General features: G+C 41.2%; 1 protein-coding gene across 2 annotated transcripts in view; it reads left to right on the top strand.

The window, feature by feature from the left end:
* Positions 1 to 2,785: 2,785 nt before the first annotated feature.
* Positions 2,786 to 20,495, top strand: part of lrmda (leucine rich melanocyte differentiation associated) — a 973,974-nt gene continuing 956,264 nt past the window's right edge. The window contains exon 1 of one of the 2 annotated variants that reach the window (XM_062975875.1): positions 2,786 to 2,954. In XM_062975875.1, the coding sequence (XP_062831945.1) occupies positions 2,913 to 2,954 (42 nt within the window). In that variant the 5' untranslated portion in view covers positions 2,786 to 2,912. The remainder of the gene's footprint in view (positions 2,955 to 20,495) is intronic. The other variant, XM_062975874.1, reaches the window with a different exon arrangement.

Below are 20,495 nucleotides of genomic sequence, written 5' to 3'. Positions count from 1 at the left end.
GAAGCAAGAAAGCATGACTGTTCATGATCATATGCTTAGAATCCCAAGGCTGCTGGGAGCTTCAATCCAATCATATTTGGAAGGCTACACTTGTCTGTTCCAATATAAATTAATGTACAAGAACGCTCTTATGCTTAATTTAACTCTCAACCCAAATGCTGAAACAATGCACAAGTTACATCCTTAAACAAATAGAATGAGGTCTATTTAGAGATCAAATAGATGCTATTACATATTCTTGATTTTTTAAAATATAAACTTTTGTTTAACTCACATTCTTTCAAACAGCATGACAGTACACTGCAAACTAATGAAGGAAGAACTGTGTTTAGTAAAACATGTTGTGGTACTGGTTAGGTACTGCTGTGATTATGGGATTGTCCCAATTTTATCATCTGTTTTCTTCTGAGATGTGGACATGAAATCATCACAGAGTGTGATCACAATGCATAACAGTTACATTTCTTCATCTGGATGCTAATACTGAGTCAATACAGTATATTCAGGCTTTATCATTGTTGCTATGTGTGCCTTCAGGTCATTTTCAACCAATGATGACCTTAAAGTGCACCTATCACAGTATATTCTGGCAAGATTTGTTCAGAAGTGGCTTGCCATCAAGTCACGGGATTGAAATAAGTCGACAGGCAACTTGAAGGCACATGCAAACATGCAGGAAAACAGCTGGAAGCCTCTGTGCCACTCCTCCTTGTCATCATTAACTAGAAAATGGTGGTGGTGGTGTACCTGCAGCAGAGAAAAGGTGGGTTTGAGTGGGATTTTGGTTAAGATATCTGTAGAAATTCTGCAACATTCTTATGATGCATATTAAAGATAGGTCTTTATCTGCATTTTTGTCTTGTTAAGGAGCAATATAACACAAACATTTTAAAAAATAATTCCAACAATTTCAGAGTTACTGCACCAAATAGATACAGTACATAAAGTTTAAATAAAAGTAAGATGTGCTCTGCGGCTCACAGTATGATAAACTACTAGATAAGCAGAGCGTGAGGAATGCGGGAAGAAAGAATGGGAGAGTGATCTGTCTGAAAGTGCCAGAGTGGGTTTATTGATATGGCTCAGTACAGGGCTTTTAAATTGCTCGACATTTAAATCCAATTGGATCCAGACTGTTTCTTCTTTGGTAGTGTTTTTGTTTAAGGGAGAGGTAGGCAACATGTGTTCTTCCAGAGGATATTAGACTGCAACACTTATCACCCTTAGCCAACATAGGTTACAGTAGATAGGAACTGTAGTCCATCACGACTTGAGAGATAACAGGTTGACAACCATTACCTGATACAGATCACCTGATACAGAAGAAGATGGTGTATTCCCAGCAGCCCTCGACCTTTTAGCTGGAGCAGGCTGATCTTCCTCTTTCGCCATATAATAAGTGAACTGACAGGTGTAGCAATTTTTTTCTTCTGGAAAGGAGTCAGGTTGGACCAAGACATTTTGTTACGTGAGATGAGAGACAGCTTCACTCATTGCACATGCTAAAGAAGATAAGACTGGCAGCCAAATTTCACTTCAAAGCTGGCAAAAGATCATTGTCTTTCAGCATACCTGGAGGCAGCAGGGGAATTCAGGCTCACTGTAGGCTATGAGTCACAGACACATGTCTGCTCCCCAGCACCCCACTTCCACCCACTCATTGTTTGGCCTAGCTCCTGCTACCATCCACTCAAACACATTGTGCCATGCACTAGGAGCAGCAGATGTCAGCAGAGCAAGACTTGCAATGTTTACTGCAGTTTGTGACCAGTCCAAAGGGGCCTCTGGTGGTGAAGTGTGTTAAAGTGCAAACATGCAAATGTGAGTAGATCAATAGGTACTGCCCCGGCGGGAAGGTAATGGCGCTCCATGCAGTAATGCCGGCCAAATGACCTTGGAGGTGTCTAGCCCCAGCTCCTGCCAACCTAGCAGTTCGAAAACATGCAAATGTGAGTAGATCAATAGGTACCGCTCCGGCGGGAAGGTAACGGTGCTCCATGCAGTAATGCCGGCCACGTGACCTTGGAGGTGTCTAGCCCCAGTTCCTGCCAACCTAGCAGTTCGAAAACATGCAAATATGAGTAGATCAATAGGTACTGCTCTGGTGGGATGGTAACGGCGCTCCATGCAGTCATGCTGGCCACATGACCTTGGAGGTGTCTACGGACAACGCCGGCTCTTTGGCTTAGAAATGGAGATGAGCACCAACCCCCAGAGTCGGTCATGACTGGACCTAACGTCAGGGGAAAACCTTTACTTTTACCTACCAATGGAAAGGGTTTGGGCTGCTATTGGTCCATTGCCTGTTGAGCAGCAGCTCACCTAAGGGAAGGACACCATTCTATTTCCTTCTGGCAGGCCATTCTTTGGGAAACTATGAATCCCACAAGGGGGGTATTGTTTTGGACAACAAAGGGGAGGTCAGCCATGCTTTCACCTTTCAATGTGATGAGGTGGCAAGTCATGCTTGTTCAGAGCGGGTTGTGCTCTTGCTTGCACCTGAGGCTGAGAGTGTGTGACTCCTTGAGGTAGACATGGGCAAACTTCGGCCCTCCAGGTGTTCTGGACTTCAACTCCCACAATTCCTAACAGCCTATCGGCTGTTAGGAATTGTGGGAGTTGAAGTCCAGAACACCTGGAGGGCCGAAGTTTGCCCATGCTTGCCTTAAGGCTATTCAGTGGCTTCCCAAGGGTTTGAAGGCCCTGCTCTGTCCCCACAGCTGCAGGAGGCGAAGTTCCCAAAGTCACGAGAAGGGAGCCCTGGCGAAAGCCTCTCAGGAGGAGGCGGGGAGCGTGGCCAAAACTGGCTCTTCCGCCTCACCCGGGAGTCAGCTGACTGGGCTTCAAGGAACTGCGGCGCGCGCCTTGCCCTGGAGCCACAGCTGGCCTGAGATCCCCATTGATTGGCAGACATGGCCGAGCCCGAGGGGGTCGTGGTGGGAAGTGGAACGCAAGTAAGTGCCTGCTCCTCACGCGCCACACACACACACACAGCTCTCTCCGCGTGCTGGCTCCACGTGACAGAAACTGCCTAACTTCTCTTCAGCGCTTTTGAGTTTGCATCCCCATCTGAAACCCTGTGGCTGCCCCCTGCCTCACTATTCTGGGGCTTGTAGTTTAGGGGAGAGCTTGAAACTGCTCAGTCAGGGTTTCAGACAGGGGTGCAGAATTTGCTGGCACTTTCCAAAGTTGTCTTTTCTTCTCAAAGGGGGAGGGGAGGGGAGGAAAAAGCGTTTGGTTATTTTTTTAGAAGGGGGAGAACTTGGAGAAGGGCAGTTTGGAAAATCCCGCCCTTTTTCTCCACACCCACGTCGCGTAGTGATGGGTGGAGCTGAGGCGTTTCTCTCAGGAATGGGCAGCCTTTCGCCGTTCAAACCCCGCTTTTCAAAGGGCGCGACTTTTTTTATACTCCAGGAACATTGTTGCCCTCTTTTATATGTGAAGACACGAATCTGTTCTTTATTCTCTTTTCGTTCCTGAAGCGAATTTTTGAGGGCAACATGCTGGAGGAACATTGTTGCCACCTCCATTAAAACACCCCCCACTGGTTGACCTTGCAGCTGCAAGGCTACCCAGGACTAATCAAGCTTGTTAATGGCAACACTTGCTTCAAACACAAACCGTATACCATGCAGCTGTGGACAAGTCTATACATAGCAGCATTACCCAAATACGAATTAAGGAACATGAAAGGCACTGCAGACTAAGCCAACCAGAGAAGTCGGCCATAGCAGAGCACTTGATGAACCAACCTGGACACAGAATATTATTTGAGAACACTGAAATGCTGGACCCCTCAAACAACCACCATGTCAGACTACACAGAGAAGCCATTGAAATCCATAATCATATGGACAATTTCAACATGAAAATGAACAAAATCTGGCTACTAGTATTTAAAAAATTCTAAAATCCGGACAGTAAATAAAGAACAACATTCAGAAAACGGGAACTCCAGACATGAATCAATCGGGCAGCTAACACCTTCCAACAAAGGATCCCCCAGGCAGGAAGCAGCCAGACCTTGAAGCTGAAAGGCTATTCAGTGTTAATCACAGCGGCCAATTGAAACATTCACACCCACCCTGGACCTTCCACCTTCTTTCCCCCACCCTGGACCTTCCACAGATATATAAACCCTACTTGCCTAGTTTCCATGCCTCAAAACCTCCGAGAATGCCTGCCATAGATGCGGGCGAAACATCAGGAAAGAATGCTTTTGGAACATGGCCATACAGCCCAGAAAATTCGCATCAGCTAAGGCAAGGTTTTTTCTCCCACCCTGGACATTTCCGATATGTATTCACTTCAGTGGCCTTATTTCCAACATACCTCTGAAGATGCCGGCCACAGATGCAGATGACAAGTCAGGAGAGAATGCTATTGAAACATGGCCATACAGCCCAGAAAATTTGCAGCAGCCAAGGTAAGGTTCTTTCTCCCACCCTGGACATTTCTGATATGTATTCACTTCACTGGCCTCATTTCCAACATACCTCTGAAGATGCCGGCCATAGATGCAGATGACATGTCAGGAGAGAATGCTATTGAAACATGGCCATACAGCCTGAAAAACGCACAGCAACCATTGTTGCTGTCTGTTATATAAGAAGCCACAAATACGTTCTTTATTTTGAAAAGGGGAACCTTCTGTATCCTGAAGAGAGTTTATCAAAGGCAACATGCTCCAGCAACTACCCCTCTCCCATATTGCTCCAATACAGGGATGCCAGCTTCATTTCCATGTTGGCTACATCAGCCTTATGGTAAATTACAAAGGGTCATTTGTAATTATAAGACTGAAAAATGTAACTATGTTGCCTGGCATTGAAAGTCTCACAGGCCACATAAAATGACACGGCGGGCCACATTTGGCCCACAGGCCTTGCATTTGACACATGCACTTTATTGGGCTCTTCATTACAGACAGTCCCCAAATTATGAACAAGATAAGTTGTTTAGGTTTGCGCTTAAACTGAATTCATATGTAATTTGGAACAGGTACATTTTTCAAGTGTATCTCTCTCTCTCTCTCTCTCTCTCTCTCTCTCTCTCTCTCTCTCTGTATATTATATACACCATCTATCATCTGGCAAATGAAGCCCAAAGGAGTGGATCCACGACCAAGATAGGATAGTATAGGATATAAGCTTTGGATAGCATAGGGAAGAGTTAACGCCCTGGTGGCACAGTGTGTTAAAGCGCTGAGCTGCTGAACTTGCGGACCAAAAGGTCCCAGGTTCAAATCCCAGGAGCGGAATGAGCGCCCGCTGTTAGCCCCAGCTCCTGCCAACCTAGCAGTTCGAAAACATGCAAATGTGAGTAGATCAATAGGTACCGCTCCGGCTGGAAGATAACGGCGCTCCATGCAGTCATGCCGGTCACATGACCTGGAGATGTCTATGGACAACGCCGGCTCTTCGGCTTAGAAATGGAGATGAGCACCAACCCCCAGAGTCAGTCACGACTGGACGTAACGTCAGGGGAAACCTTTACCTTTTTTAATGTTCCTTTTGCTGTCTATGCCCCATTCACTTTTTGTCCCTGTGATAACTGGACTTCGAAAAATCTGGCTTGCTGTGGAAACAAGCCAAATCAAGGTACAAACATCTGACTTACAAATGACTCATAGTTAAGAACAAGGGTGAGACAACAGGAAGTGACAGAAATCTACCCCTCGGAATGGAAATTCGCTCCTGAAAGAGTTATCACAAGGAAAAGATGTTTCATTGAAGCTTTCCCACCAATCCTTGTTTCCACAACAAACCTCATTTTTTTCAAAATTCAATTATCACAGAAAGTGAGGTGAACAGGGGCACAGACAGCAAAATAAACATTACAAGGGTGTTAACTCTTCCCTATGCTGTCCAAAGCTTATAACCTATCCTATCCTTCTGATTGGTCATGGATCCACTCCTTTGGGCTTCATGCAAACACCAAAGGGGTGTTAACCATTCCCTATGCTATCCAAAGATATAGTACTGTTCCATTATCCAGGTGGAGGCCACTAGGAGGTGCTAGAGAGTGAAGGATGGTCCATTTTATGGGGTGGGGGGGTGGGGTTGAAGGAGGAAAACAATTTCCCCCATTTTCACTGTTGTTCATCCTCCCCACTTTTCATATCATAAATGAGGGTTGTTTCCACGGTGTGGCCATGGGTGGAGGGAATAACAGGAAAATGGAGAACATTGTTTTCCTCCTTCAACCCACCATCTACCCTATGTAATGAACTATTCTTCTCTCTCTAGTGCCCCCCTGTTGTCTCCACATGGATAATGAAACAGTACTATATATCTATATGGCTGGAGTTACACTTTAAAATCTACCTGTTCCGACTTAACAAACAAACTCGACTTGAGAACAAACTTACAGAACCTATCTTCTTCATAACTTGGGGACTGCCTGTACTGTATGTTAGAGCCTTGTGCCTGCATGGAGACATTAGCACATGTCAAGTGAGGGTGTCCAGGTGGCTGCACTATGAAGGTGTGCTTGCAAAGAATGCTATTACTACTACTACACAATTTACAATATTTAATATGTTTCATGACTTTTCCTCTTATTGTCTAAGCTTGAATGGCATATTCAATATATTAATCAGCATTTTCACCTCACAACCTCTGAGGATGCCTACCATAGATGTGGGCAAAATGTCGGGAAAGCATGTTTCTGGAACATAGCCATACAGCCCGGAAAACTCACAGCAATCCTACATTTTCAGTTGTTTTTGTTAAAAGATAGAAACATAGTACACAACAGAACCTTGGCCACATGAGGCTAGTTGCTAAACTAGGTTTGGGAAAAAGTGGATAAGTGATCTCTATATTTTAAAAAAGGAAAAAAAAGAGGACCCAAGAATTACTGTTCAATTATCTGGACATCAATACCAGGAAAGATTCTTGAGCAGATAATTAAACTGACAATCTGTAATCATTTAGAAAGGAATGCTGTGCTTACTAAAAGTCAACATGGTTTTCTCAAAAACGAGTCATGCCAGACGAACCTTAACTCTTTTTTTTTATATAGATTTACAAATCTGGTAGATGGAAGGAATATTGTGGATATAGCATATCCAGTGGGGAGCCACAGGGCTATGTCCTGGGCCTTGTGCTATTTAACATCTTTATCAGTTACTTGGATGATGGAATAGAAGGCATGCTTATCAAATTTTCAAGTAATAACCACATTTGGGGACGGGGGGGGGGGGGGGGTGGGTAGATAATAGCCCCGAGAACAGGATCAGAATTCAAAATAACCTATAACTAATAGAGGAAAATGTACGGTACTACATTTAGGAAGAAAAAAAAATGAAGCACACAGATGTAGAATGGGTGACATCTGGTTTGAAAACAGTACATATGAAATGGATCTACCTAGGAGTCTTAGTAGACCACAAACTGAATATGAGTCAGCAGAGTAATATGGTAACTAAAAAGTCAGTGTTATTCTAGGTTGCATCACTAGGAATATAGTATCTAGACTGGGGGAAGTAATAGTGCCACTTTATTCTGCATTGACCTGGAATATTTGTCAAGTTCTGGGTACCAATATATAGAAGGATATTAACAAGCTAGAGAAAGGAGACCAAAATGATCAAAAGTCCGAAAGTCTCAAGCCCTATGAGGAATGGCTGAGGGAGCTGGATATCTTTAGCTTGGAAAAGGGACAGTTGAGAGGAGATAGGAGAGCCATGTTTCAATATTTGAAATGATGCCACACTGGGGGGAGGCAAGCATATTTCTGCTGCTCTAGTGATCAAAACATGGAGCAATGGATTCAAATTGCACAAAAAAATTCCACATTACGAAGAACTTCCTGACAGTAAGAGGTGTTCAGCAGTGGAGTATACTGCCTTGAAGCATGGTGGAGACTCCTTCTCTGGATAGTTTTAAAGCAGAGACTGAATGACCATTTGTCGGAAGTGCTTTGATTGGGTTTTCCTGCATAGCAAGGGATTGGACTAGATGGCCCATGTGATTCCTTTTGGTTCTATGATTCTATATACCTAAGTAAGTAAATAAGTAAGTAAGTAAAAGTTTATTTGTATACCGCCCTCTCTCCCAAAAGGGACTCAGGGCGGTTTCCAATATAAAATCAGCATAAAACATTGTACAATAAAACACTGAAAACACTATAAAACGCTATAAGAATTAAAAACAAAAACAAAACATAACGATTGACTAAAACAATCACAGAAGCAGAAGGAATATAATCACTCAAATAACATGAATCTGCAAAGAAAAAAGAAAAAAGACCACTGGGATGGAGGAGAGGATGGCCTGGAGGGACCACTAGAACTAAAATACAATGTTATATTCTAAAATGCTTTGGGGCAGAGGAATAAAGTGCAGTGTTTCAAGTCAAAGAGATGGCCTGTGCAACTACTATAGCAATGGGCTCGGTTATCCAAAGGCGCAGCGGAAGAGCCAGGTTTTAAGCAGCTTTTTGAAGGAAGCCAGGGTGGGTGCTTACCTAAGGAGTTAAGGGAGACTCTTGACATATGCTACCTGCCTCCCATTGATGCATTACAGTTTTGAAATGCAGCATTTGCCGTGTCCTTCCAAATCTCAAGGATTCTATTAAAGGTACAGTATATAGTTGTCTCTATATGTCTTGGACACCCAACATTGGTGCCACATTGCCTAAGGTTCTGTTAATCTTCACAGCTCCATATGTTGTGACAAAGCTTGGAAAAGTTAAATTTTGGGCAGCTACTCTCAAAACCCCCCAATTAGTCAGCCTATGCCCTCCCTAAATATTTACAAAGCTGAGAGCCTCTATAGTCTTAGAGCAGTGGTTCTCAACCTTCCTAATGCCGCAACTCCTTAATAAAGTTCCTTATATTGTGGTGACCCCCAACCATAACATTATTTTCCTTGCTACTGCTATGAATCGTAATGTAAATATCTGATATACACGCAGGATGTATTTTTATTCACTGAACCAAATTTGGCACAAATACCCGATACGCCCAAATTTGAAAACTGGTGGGGTTGGGGCAGGGATTGCTTTTGTCATTTGGAAGTTGTATTAATAGATCACACCTACAATCAAAGAGCATTCTGAACTCCACCAAAGATGGAGTTGAACCAAACTTGGAACAAAGAACTCCCATGATCAACAGAAAATACTGGAAGGGTTTGATGGTCATTGACCTTGAGTTTTTGGAGTTGTAGTTCACCTACATCTAGAGATCACTGTGGACTCAAACAATGATGGATCTGGACCAAACTTGGCACAAATACACAATATGCCTAATTGTGAATACTGGTGGAGTTTGGAGAAAATAAACCTTGACATTTGGGAATTGTAATTGCTGGAGTTTATAGTTCACTTATAATCAAAGAGTATTCTGAAGCCCACCAACCATAGAATTGGGCCAAACTTCCCACACAGAGGCCCTATGACCAACAGAAAACGCTGGAGATATTTGGCAGGGATTGACAGTGATTTAAGGGAATACTGATGGGGTTGGGGGATTGATTTTTGTCATTTGGAAGTTGTAGTTGCTGGGATTTATAGTTAACTTACATTCAAAAGAACTCTGAACCCAGCCCACAATGGATCTGCACCAAACTTGTCACTACCTACATGGCCAACATTGAATACTGGTGGGTTGGGGGGTGTTTTTGAATTCTGGGAGTTGTAGTTCACCAACACTCAGAGAGCACTCTGAACCAAACTGGTGATGGAACAAGTACACTTGCCACACATACCCAACATGCCAAACTTTGAATACTGATGGGTTTCAAGGGGACTGACCTCAGAGGTTAGAAGTTATAGTTCATTCACATTGACAGAGCAATGTACACCCAACTGATGGATCTGGAACAAACGTGGCACAAATACCCAATATGACCAACTTTGAATACTGGTGGGGTTTGGGAGGGAGGTGATCCAACGTGATGGTAATTGTAGTTCTTCCTAGAATCATAGAATCATAGAATAGTAGAGTTGGAAGAGACCACATGGGCCATCTAGTCCAACCCCCTGCTAAGAAGCAGGAAATCGCATTCAAAGCACCCCCGACAGATGGCCATCCAGCCTCTGCTTAAAAGCCTCCAAGGAAGGAGCGTCCACCACAGCCCCGGGGAGAGAGTTCCACTGTCGAACAGCTCTCACAGTGAGGAAGTTCTTCCTGATGTTCAAGTGGAATCTCCTTTCCTGTAGTTTGAAGCCATTGTTCCGTGTCCTAGTCTGCAGGGCAACAGAAAACAAGCTTGCTCCCTCTTCCCTATGACTTCCCTTCACGTATTTGTACATGGCTATCATGTCTCCTCTCAGCCTTCTCTTCTGCAGGCTAAACATGCCCAGCTCTTTAAGCCGCTCCTCATAGGGCTTGTTCTCCAGACCCTTAATCATTTTAGTCGCCCTCCTCTGGACGCTTTCCAGCTTGTCAACATCTCCCTTCAACTGTGGTGCCCAAAATTGGACACAGTATTCCAGGTGTGGTCTGACCAAGGCAGAATAGAGGGGGAGCATAACTTCCCTGGATCTAGACGCTATTCCCCTATTGATGCAGGCCAGAATCCCATTGGCTTTTTTAGCAGCCGCATCACAGAGGTTCTCCTGCATCCAGAGAACCTTGTAAACCCCCCTCCCCCCAAATGATGGATCTGAACTGACCTCATTACACAAATACAATGTGGCCAACTGTGAATACAGGTGGGGTTTGGAAGTAATTGACCTTGGCATATGGGAGTTGTAGTTCACCTGCATCCAAAGAGCACTGAACCTAGCTGATGACAGATCTAGTCCAAATTTTGCATACAGACCCAACATGGACAACCTTGAATACTGGTGGGATTTGGGGAGGATTGACCCATGATTTTGGGAGTTGTAGTTCACTCATATCCTTTTGCATTTTCTAATGGGAGCATTAATAAAAAACAAAAGAAAAGACTGACTTTTTCCTAATAAATAGTGTTCCAAATTACCTAAGCTGCTTCTACTCCGCCTCCTGGTGTTGCCGGGCCACTCTCAGTCCCACATCATGTGGGTAATTTCCCCCCTGCCTTGAAGGGACTTGCTGGCATGAGCCTCCCTCCAGCCTCACTCGTGTATGCCCACCACATTGCCATGCACTGAACATGCCAGCTCTCCCATCCCCTCTTGGAGTCTCAGAAACATCCCTCTCCTTGGCTAAAAGGCCAGCTGAGAGGCCAGCCAATCACAGCAGGAGGAGGGCTTTTGGTGGGAGGATTTGCTATCTTCTTCCAAAAAGGAAGAGAAGGACAGGCAGAAAGGTCTTCAGCTTTCTCTGCCAAAGGATTCCTAAGACCATCAGAAATATGTGTTTTTTTATGGTCTTTGGTGACCCCTCTGAAAGCCCCTCATGACCCCCCCCCCCAGGGATCCGAACCCCCAGGTTGAGAAATGCGGTCTTAGAGGGTGATGTGCTGCATCCAAGGACTTGGGGATGATAAGTGTAAGGGCCAAAATAGAGTTGACTCCTTGAATCTATGGGAACTTATTAAGTTAATACTTTCATGGATTTCATTGATTCAGCTGGTCTGTTCTAGTAGGAACTGTCAGTTGGATTTAGGCCAAAACTAATGGTTTGCATTGTTCCAAGACAACTTTTAAAGATGTTGGTGCTAGTGGAAAACAGAAATTGCAGCATGTGTGGCCTCTTTCCAGAAAAATATGGGCTCCTATTTTACAGTCTTTGAGAGAAATGTCAGAATGGTGTATGATAACTCCTCTAATACTGCTGCATCAATAGAAATGATCATTCAAGTGCTGTCAATGGTAGGAAGTGCTCACTGTTCAACTGACCCCACACCAAATAATGTAAACTGCCCAAATAGCACAATTGCATTTTTCCGCTGATGAAATGATTCCAAAATTTTGCCAGAAAGTTTGTGAAATATGTCTTTGGGCAAGTGCATACTAGTTAGCTTCCAATTTGAAAAGCATGACCTATCTTGCTGGACATTGCTGTTGACAGAACGACATCAATGACTAGCACCTTTGGACTCTCACCCCACTACCTATCTTCAAGTCTGGAGCAAACTTCTCAAATCCTGATATAATACATCCTTTGCTGCAATTTTCTTAAGAAACACAAATAGTTTTATCTGAAGACTGATGATGCAAAGCCCTTTCCATAAGAACACAAAGATAAGCTTATTCCACAAAGTCCCCAATTTTACTGACTGATAAAAGCCAACCCCCCACCAAATGACCCCCCCCCCCCCCGCCAAATGGTTATTAATACAGTTTCAGCCCAGTATATAAAGAGTAGATGGGGAACTGATGGGGTGAATCCAGGGCAGCTTCAGGGCAGAATACTATGTATTTGTTGATTTTCCTGGTGTGGATTTTGCTAGTGAGAACTAAATTGGTAGCATAAACCTTTATCAGTTATGGACTTTATAGCACAAAGTTGTTATTGCAATACAGTCACATGATCACATACTAGGATGAGTTTCCTCACTATTTCACAACTCGTGCCAATTTGCTGACACATGGTCCCAAGGCTGCACTTTCATTTATTTTCATAACTCCACCCCACTCCCCACTGTTCCTCTGCTTTGTAATATTTTAAATACTTTAAAAAAAAACCCAATTTTGCAATTGCAGTTAAGGTTAGTAAAATAAAATAAAATAAATAAAAATTCAAATGAAAGAATTGCTGTCCCAGAAATAGTAAAGGGTGGATGGAGAACAGTGGGAATGGAGGAGAATCATACTCCCTGATATCACTTCAATGCCAGCAATCTGGCGCCGAAGTGGAACAGCCTCATTGCTCCAGGTAAGTGACAGGAGCATAATATAACCTATGGCTACTGATGGGGTTTCTCATCAAAGTCAGGGAATGAAGTGGTGACAGAGCAGCAACAGGATATACGTGGCATCATGTGACAGGTGCTTTAATACCAGTTTGTCTCCTTCGTGTATTGAAGTCCTAAGTCTACATAAAGTGAAGTGTTTAACAGCAGAGTGCAAAACTTGTGGATATGGTGATGAGGTGTCACATTCAGTTGGAGGACAAAGACAGAAAGGGAGATATCATCTAAAGCCAAAATGAGTAACTAATTGTAGGAATGGTGGAAGGAATTTTTGGAAAGTGTGTTGCTGGCTGGAAACCAGAAAGGAGATGTGATGAACTGGCTAAGACGACTGTCATGAGGCTGTGGTGTTAACTGGTGTTGTATGTAGTGTGCCAGAAAATATTGTCTCTGTTCAATCCACTGTCGATGGACTGGCATTTGTGGATGTATTCCAATTCTGCTGTTTCTCTTTCCAATATTCCTTTGTGCCTATTTTGTTTAAAGATAGCTGTTCTGAGGTAAGAGGTGGAATGGCCAGGAAAAGTGAGGTGTTCTATCACTTTTTTTTGTTTCTAATGTCTGACATATGTCCATTTACACTCTGGTGCAAAGACCGGCCTGCCTGCCCAATGTGGAATGCTGAAGGGCATTGCTGGCAGAGGATGACATATATCAGATTAGAAGATGTGCAATTGAAAGTACTACTAATGTTGTAGGTGACCTCATTAGGTCCAGTAATAACATTTCCATAGTAGATGTGTGGGCTACAAGACTCTTTTGCATAGTGATATTTTACACTAACTTAGCTAGTGTAAACTAACTATCTTCTAAGCTTTTTCACCATTCAGTTTTCACTCCCATGCACAGAAATCCAAAATAGCACAGCATGATTATACTGAGTTTAGTATCTACTGATGTGCCTATGCACTGCAGAATTGTATCTTGTTTCTTCATAGCTGGTATTCGAGACTGTAGTCTTCTTCTGATTGCTTGACTACAGTTCCTAGTTTGATTACTGAGTGTGTTTATATATACAAATCTTTTAGAGTTACAATGTCTTTATTATGCACTGTAAAGTCTTATAAATCTGCAGTGGTCATTCTTTTTGTCTTCTTAATGTATAACCAAAACCCTGCCATTGCATGTTCTTTCTTAGCTTTTAGCAATTGTGGCTCCAAGTTCTTTCCTCCAGTTTTTATGAGTCTAATTCTGTTTTCCATATGATATGTTTTACATATAATTTAAACAGATAGGGTCATAAAATGTAATCTTGTCTGACTTCTTGCCAACAGGAAACAATTCTGTTTCTGGAAATCATATTTTGATAGTGGCTTGTTGTTCATAGGAGAGATAATACATCGAGATAATCAGATATTGTGGCACACCTATTTCTTTTAGAGGGAACCATAATTTCTCATGATTTACACAATTAAAGACTTCAGTATAATTTATAAAGCCAATGTTAGTTTAAAATACGATCTCTAGTGACTCTTCTGAACCCAGCTTGGCTGACTGGTAGTTCATGTTCCATGTATGCTAAAGGTCAATTTTGCAAAATCTTGAGTATGTCTTTACATGCATGGGGGAAGTAATGTAATTGTCTAATGGTTACTAGAGTTTCCTTCATCTTCCTTATGCTACAAGAGTCTTTCTTTTGATTAATCTCAAAGGTTCTCCAAAATCTCTCTTTATCCATATCCAGACTAACATAACAATGTCTTTGAATACAATTTCTGATAGTTGTTATTTATGGGATAATTTTCTCATTTTCTTATAGCTATGTGACTAAAACCAAAAACCATATGGAGGTTGTAGAAATGAATCTGTAATTAAACCTAATATACATCTATGGTACATAGATCAAATCGACTTTTCATGAAAGCAGTGTGAAAATACTGTAGGAACCAAGTTCATTTTAAGAAACTGTTAATTCAATTTTATCATGTCACTGTGATCTAATAGTTTCTTATGTTTTTTCTCTTGTGATGATTTTGAATTTAATGAAGTAGTTTCGATCACAAATATAAGCACACTTCTCTAAAAGCAAGTTCTGTTGAAATCAGTGGGCCTTACTTCCATAAATAGAGGCATCACAAGACTGATACTTCACCCCTTTGCATTCAGTTGCAAGCATGATTCTATTCTATTGATGTTGGTGCAGAGGGTAGATTTCAGTCCATGGGATAGGATTTTAGTGGTGCTTCATGTTTATATAGTTGGCTGGGGGACTCTTCCTAAAAGCTATTTTTCCATTTCTTTTGTTGGTGGTATAGACATTTTGCTTGTGCTCATGAGACAGCTTCATTGTTTTGTGGTTTCAGGTTGGTGCTCTTTTCAAGTATTGGAAGATGTTCTTAATTTTGTTCTGGTTTGACATCTATATGCTTAACCAAGACATTATTGCTTTTTGTCGCCTTTTCCCCAGAGTAGTATCTTGCCAAGATCTTGAGAAAAGTTTTTTTGCAGAGAGATTCCGGGAGTTGCTATCCAAAAGACAAATTCTTCTAAATGCTAGTCCTGTTCACTAAATCAGGCATGGGCAACCTTTATGCTGATGACACCCAAATATATTTCTCCATGTCTTCAAAAACAGCTTTAGTTAAGGATAGCATGTCTCCTTGGAGTGAGTGTTTTGAGTAGTTAAAGGGCTGGATGAAGAAAAGCAACTTCAAACTGAATCCAGATCAGAGAGACGTGCTTGCCCTTAAGGGACCTAACCTGGGGATTGAGGTGTGTCAACCAGTTTTGGATCAGGTTATATGCCCCCTGAAAGACTATGGTAGCAGCTTGGGAGTGCTCCTGGACTGGATCTGCCTCTCCAAATGTCAGATGCAAAGGTCCAATGTGCTTATTATCAACTTCGGCTGATATGTCAGTTGCACCCATTCCTAGATTTGGAAGACCTAAAAATGTTAGTGCATATGCTGGTAACCTGAAAGATGGACTTCTGGAATATTAGAGTTACCTTTGTCCCAAATTTGTTCGAAACATGGCAGTTGGATTGATTATGAGAACATCTAGGAGTGATCATATCACACATATACTTAAATCACTCCACTGGTTGCCATTACTTTCTGGGCAATTTACAGAGTGTTGATTATGAACTTTAAAGTCTTATATGGTTTGGGTCCTGGTTACTTACAGGATCACCTTCTTCCGTGTCTGGCCTGGATACATAGGTCCTCTGGGGGGACCTTTTCTCCAGATAGACAGAACCTGACTGTCACACAAAGGATCTTTTAATTGGCTTTCATTAATATTGGTGTTTTAATCTTTGTCCTGTGTGTGTATCTGTGTGTGTGTGTGTGTGTGTATGTATGTATGTATGTGTGTGTGTGTGTATATATATAGAGTGTTTTATTTGTGTGTTGTAACTATGTTGTGTGAGCCATGAAGAGAGGTGGTAACACACATGATCATTGGTTGAACTTTCAAAAGAACAAGAAACTTGCAGCAAGTAAATTTACTGTAATTTTTTACATTTTCAATTTAGTTTTGCCATCTAGTTCTGTCTCTTGTAAAGTATTCTGGTGTTTACACTAGGTGATCCTCCATTAGGTATTTAAAACAGCTGGTTGCACATAACATTAGCTAGCTCCAGTATTTTTAAAAAGAGCATTGTGGTTAAATGTGGGAAGAAATGCAGGTGTTCTTTCCTTGAGGGTTTTATATATCTCCTTTGAAGTACAGTGTACTAGATGACTATGTATTAATGATGGGAAACAGTCATAGCATTTATATAGTGCTTTACAGTGTTCAAAGCACTTTGTATCCATTATTTCAGTAATTCTTTTTATTATGCCTCTTTGCCTTTATGAGCAAGGAATATTCTATGAAGCATAATGAATGCAAAATGTACTGTTTTTGTTTTTTTATTATGTTCTTTGCATTAAATGTTGCCAACAGTTGTAAGCCATCCTGAGTCCCCTCGGGTGAGAAGGGCGGGTATAAATGATGGAAATAAATAAATAAATAAATAAATAAATAAAAGTATTCCTAATCTCATGTTTGTATTTATCAGTTCTGTATGAATTCACAGTACAGTACTAATAGCAGAGTCATGTTGGGGGTAGCATCATGATTGGGATTTGCCAGACTGTGGCAAAGTTATAGTATTTGCATATGGTGGCAGAGTGAAAAGGCCACTTTGGCTACCTTATCATAAAAAGTTTTTCTAGCATTAACCATTTCTTTTCCTGACTAGCAAATGTTGAAGCTGTTACTCTACATAAGTGCTGAGAATTCATTCCTTCTCAAAAGGCATTTTGTTAATTTATTTAGTGTCAAAAGCATTGCATAATAAATAAGTTTAAAAGCGATAAAATAAAGGAATCACAAACAGCTAAATGGTTTTAGATCAAAAGTGGGCAACAGCAATCACATTGTCCGTAGCTTTAAACAACTCCTCCTCCATGCATGAGGCAGGGCATTGTGGGCAAGCATACATATGAGGAGTTGTTTGTTCTGCTCCACAGTCACACAAGGTGGAGGATTCCTCCAGGTAATGCCATCTTGCCAGGTTGTCTATTGATCTGCCCACTCCGCTTCTTAGTCTATTTCGGGACTTCCAAGTTGCTCATTCTTGGTTTGCCCCTGGAGGCAGACTCTCATGGGGGGCATCCAGTTGGGATTGCCTGGTTTAGCTGCCCAGAGGGACATCCTTGTTAATCTACACCAGGGGTCCCCAAACTAAGGCCCGGGGGCCGGATGCGGCCCTCGAAGGTCATTTACCTGGCCCCTGCCCTCAGTTTTATAATATAATATTTTTATATCAGTTTTAATAATATAATATATTTTATATACATATAATCTTGATAAAAATATTATAATGCTATACAATATAATACTAATAATAATACCATATAATAATATTAATTATATGTTATATATTACATATAATATTACAGTATAGTGGTATAGTTCAATCTAGTAATATATAATGCTAATATTGTGCTATTTTAATAATATAATATATTGTATGTACATACAGCTGCTCTGAGTCCCCTTCAGGGTGAGAAGGGCGGGATATAAATGTAATAAATAAATGTAGTAAATAAATAATTAATTTTAGGCTTAGGCTCACCCAAAGTCTGAAATGACTTGAAGGCACACAACAACAACAACAACAATCCTAATTAACCTGACTATCTCATTGGCCAGTAACAGGCCCACACTTTCCATTGAAATCCTGATAGGTTTATGTTGGTTAAAATTGTTTTCATTTTTAAATATTGTATTGTCCTTTGTTATTGTTGTTTTGCACTACAAATAAGAAATATGCAGTGTGCATAGGAATTTGTTCGTATTTTTTTTCAAATGATCATTCGGCCCCTCAACAGTCTGAAGGATTGTGGACCGGCCCTCTGCTTAAAAAGTTTGGGGACCCCTGATCTACACCATCCAAAGAGCATCTGTTTAATAATTACTATTTGAATGGAGTACCTTAGCTGGAGATCCTGTATTGTGCAGTAGTAGGACTTGGTGGCTTATGAGGCCTCTTCCCCTTCTGTGATTCTGATCCTGAGATTGCTATAACTAAATCTCTGACATTATCTGCTGAAGAACAGGCCTAGGTCAGGGCTAGATTGTGTGACAACTAGGTAGTGTGTGAATCTGACAATTTAATTGCATTCCCAATTCATTTATTCAATTTCTACCTGCTAAACAACTGTCAAGACAGAAAGAAACACCCCTACAACCCTGACTGTATAGATGTATTAAGCGGAACATTTGTGTAAGGATTATTTCCATCCCATGGCTTTACGGTTGCTTTAAAAATATATAAACAGAACAATCTATTCTTTGAAGCAAATATGGTGAGTGAAATTGTCATCTTTTTAAACTGGCTTTTGCTTCTGTGTTTTGAACAGCAACTTGTTCCCCAAACATTAACAGGTGATATATTTGCTTTCATGTAGTATTTGAAAACCAACTTTATCTTCTGACTCTGCATTTCTAACTCTAGACAGGGTTGGGGCTGTTTGGAGTTTGAGAAAAACCAGTTGAAAACTTTAGCAATTCTGGTAATATTGGTAAGTATTTCTTTCACTGTAAAATTGTAATAAGGAATTCCATTTTTGTTGTGAAATTTTCTAATTCCATCTCTAGTATCTGAAGTGTCACATTACAAGAAGCACTTTTTCCTTTTGGAGATCAATTCTGGAGATTTTGCAATAGGAAGAGGCACAGGTTTGCTGATACCACATGTCTGTAAAGCAGCACATACAAAATTGCTTGTTACTCATGGAGTGGTGAAATGTTATTAGTTCAGTTAAAGTTTGACATAAATGTGTACAAGTTGTGGTATTATAATAGACCATGGAAAAAACTCAAAAATTATGTCAGAAAAATAGAGAAAGATACAGTGCATCTTTTTATGTTAACACCGTATGCCAACACATACATTTCTTTGGGTCTTATTCTAGTGCTGGTCTTGCTTGTTTACACCCAGGTTGTGTGATGAAAGCAAATGTGGCTAACTTCCCTTTTCTCAAAAGATAAATTAGTTCTGGACAGGATCTTGATTTTATGGTATGGGTAGGTTCATAACGGGAAGGGCTTTCTATGATATGTGATTTGGGGGCATTATATATATAATATAATTTATTAATCTATGTTCTTCTAACAGCCAGATAAGATTAGTTTGATAAACTCTCACTCTTCCCCCCTCTCTCTATATAGTTTATCAAACTAATCTTATATTGCTGTTAGCAGAGCATAGATTAATAAATTAGATTATCCCTGTCCAGATAGAGACAGAGCTGTGGTGTCCGATGAAGCTGGTAGAAATCACAACTGAAGCAATCAGGTGCCTCAAGTGACAATAATGAACTCAGAAGAACGTCCAGGCTATTCAACTGTTCCTTCAGAAAGAGTACAACCTCTTCCAGAACAGGTTGAACACTAATCTAGTCAGAACTATGACCCAACTACAACAGTCTTGTCTTGGTTGAGACTCACTTTGCTGATCTTCAGCCAATTCACTGATGCAGCTAGGCACCATTTTGACATTTCCACTATCTCATCTTCTGAGGATGAAGGATGGAAGAAAGAACAGCAGCAACAATTTCTTTTCTTCCTCTCCCCATGGATTGAGGGGTCATCAAGATATTAAAAACAACATATCTATCAGTTAAAACACATAACTCTCAAACACCAGTTAAACCACATTTACAATCAATATGTATTAAAACAACCAGTATATAATTTAAATTCATAATTTTAAGATTTGTAATTGAAAATGACCTGGATTGGTCTGACAGAAGAGACTGATCTTGTTTTAAATTGAAACAGCATGTTTAGCTGTGGAAAGCTCTTCTGGCAGGTCATTCCACAATTTAGTGACAGCTGAAGAAAAGTCCTCCAAATGATCCATCACCAGCCTAGTTCAGGTTGACTGGAAGAAGTGTTCCCCAGAAAACCTGAGTAAATGGGCAGATTAAAATGGAGAGAGAGGCAAAACTCCAGGACACAAGTAGCCATGTAATCCTTTTGACCTGAACAGGAGCATGTAGCAATGTTACATTATACATGTTGTAGTATTTTCTGTGTCTGCAGCAAAGCCTTCATTCAGTAGTCTTGTTTTCAGCTCCAGTCTATACTGTGGGGCTTTCTGAACCCTTTTAAGTATTATGAAGTCTGAACCTTTTTGAGATAAGGTGGTCTTTGCATGTTTCTTCTCCAGTACTAACTAGCTGGGTTCATCCATGAACATGCAAG

This window comes from Anolis carolinensis, chromosome 3 (genome assembly GCF_035594765.1).
Source record: "Anolis carolinensis isolate JA03-04 chromosome 3, rAnoCar3.1.pri, whole genome shotgun sequence".
NCBI lineage: Eukaryota > Metazoa > Chordata > Lepidosauria > Squamata > Dactyloidae > Anolis > Anolis carolinensis.
This window is presented reverse-complemented; position numbering and strand designations above follow the sequence as displayed.